This window comes from Limulus polyphemus, unplaced genomic scaffold, assembly GCF_000517525.1.
Source record: "Limulus polyphemus unplaced genomic scaffold, Limulus_polyphemus-2.1.2 Scaffold9200, whole genome shotgun sequence".
Lineage (NCBI taxonomy): Eukaryota > Metazoa > Arthropoda > Merostomata > Xiphosura > Limulidae > Limulus > Limulus polyphemus.
The window spans coordinates 2,223-4,069 of record NW_013674810.1 but is presented as its reverse complement, the minus strand read 5'-3'; the positions used below and the strand labels follow the sequence as shown (position 1 = coordinate 4,069).

The window sequence follows — 1,847 nt, the reverse complement described above, 5'->3', positions numbered from 1 at the left end:
TCGATATGACCCATTACTTTCAGGAAATAAATGTTCGATATGACCCATTACTTTCAGGAAATAAATGTTTAACATGACCCATTACTTTCAGAAAAATATTACTTCAGAAAATAAATGTTCAACATGACCCATTACTTTCACAAGAGATAAGAACTTTATGACAAAAATGGGTTTAACAGGATCTATTATTTTCAGAAAATATCGGGCTTCTTTATTTAAAAACCAAATTTTCGCTCTCTATCTGTAAGATAAAGACTGCTTTCTCTAAGGAAAGTTTTAATCAGGCTGTAATCTTTTTGTTTTCTGTAAAGGTTATGGAACCTATCCCCCTCCTCCAGAACCTGCCCCTCCTGACCTCCCTCCACCTCATGTAAGGAAGGAACCCTCTTTTCCAGCAGGACACCTGGCTTCTCACGCCAGCCTCGATGAGGGTACAGACTTTGCTTCTCTTGTCTTTCCTTCATGGAGTTGCTTTCATACTAACAAGTTTTTATTGATCTAATTTTATAAGATTAATTTTTTACAAACCAAATGGTTTTTGTTCGTAAGCAAATACCTACCAAACTTTCTGTTAGGTGTGTATTGGTCTGTCTTTTTTTATTTGGTTTTCATGTGTTGCTACATCATGATGTTTTAAACACAAATGTTGTTTAGGTTTTGTTTTGTTTTTCAACTTGGTAGAATAGAATATAAAAGCTGCTGCAGAGAATAGTTCTGGATCACTAAGAAAATTTTATAATAAAAGTAAAACATTGTTTAATACTTAGAATTATTTTTTAAAAGAAAGGTTTAATAATGATTAAAATGATCTTTTTGATTAATAAGTTTTTTGTGAAAATTTTTTTTTCGTACATTATACATATTTAATCAGTTTATAATTTTAATTTTTCTGAAGTTTAGAAGCTTGAAAACAGATATTTTATACCGACTGTAAAATGTCTTTAGGATCAGGAAAGTTTACAAAATACTAAGTGTTTTAAAAACGAGAAGACTTTTTTTTTAATGTGTTCAAACAATGGTTCTCAGTTTGTGGTCTGTATGCTCCCTATGGGTGGTTCAGTTTGTGGTCTGCAGGCTCCCTATGGGTGGTTCAGTTTGTGGTCTGCAGGCTCCCTATGGGTGGTTCAGTTTGTGGTCTGCAGGCTCCCTGTGGGTGGTTCAGTTTGTGGTCTGCAGGCTCCCTGTGGGTGGTCCATGGTAAATTTGCATGATTACTAAAAGGAAGAAGCAGCATGTCAGTAAAAACAAACATAAGGTTCTATTAGATAGATGTCATTACATCAAGAAACACTGTGTGTTTACTCAAGTGTCTGTAGAACATGTCAGGAAACACTGTGTGTTAATACTCAAGTGTCTGTAGAACATGTCAGGAAACACTGTGTTAATACTCAAGTGTCTGTAGAACATGTCAGGAAACACTGTTAATACTCAAGTGTCTGTAGAACATGTCAGGAAACACTGTGTTAATACTCAAGTGTCTGTAGAACACGTCAAGAAACACTGTTAATACTCAAGTGTCTGTAGAACACGTCAAGAAACACTGTTAATACTCAAGTGTCTGTAGAACACGTCAAGAAACACTGTTAATACTCAAGTGTCTGTAGAACACGTCAGGAAACACTGTGTAAATACTCAAGTGTCTGTAAAACATGTCAGGAAATATATTTTCAAAATAATTTATTGGTACTATGTACACTGAGTGGTCACAAGTAAATACACACCTAATTTTTCATCATTTAACTGATTTATGCTAACTAATTTGTGTTCACAGAGCACTATATAAATGAAAATGGTCCACACACTAATTATCTTGTGCAACAACATGCCTAGAACTCAAGGTTTTCTCG

The 1,847-nt window shown here is 34.5% G+C and overlaps 1 protein-coding gene across 1 annotated transcript in view; it reads left to right on the top strand.

Moving 5' to 3' along the window:
- The window catches only part of LOC106475805 (rho GTPase-activating protein 190-like), a 22,997-nt gene extending 22,495 nt beyond the window's left edge, over positions 1–502 (top strand). The window contains exon 12 of the mRNA XM_013936480.2: positions 312–502. Coding sequence (XP_013791934.2) covers positions 312–502 — 191 coding nt within the window. The remainder of the gene's footprint in view (positions 1–311) is intronic.
- The last annotated feature ends 1,345 nt before the right edge of the window (positions 503–1,847 follow it).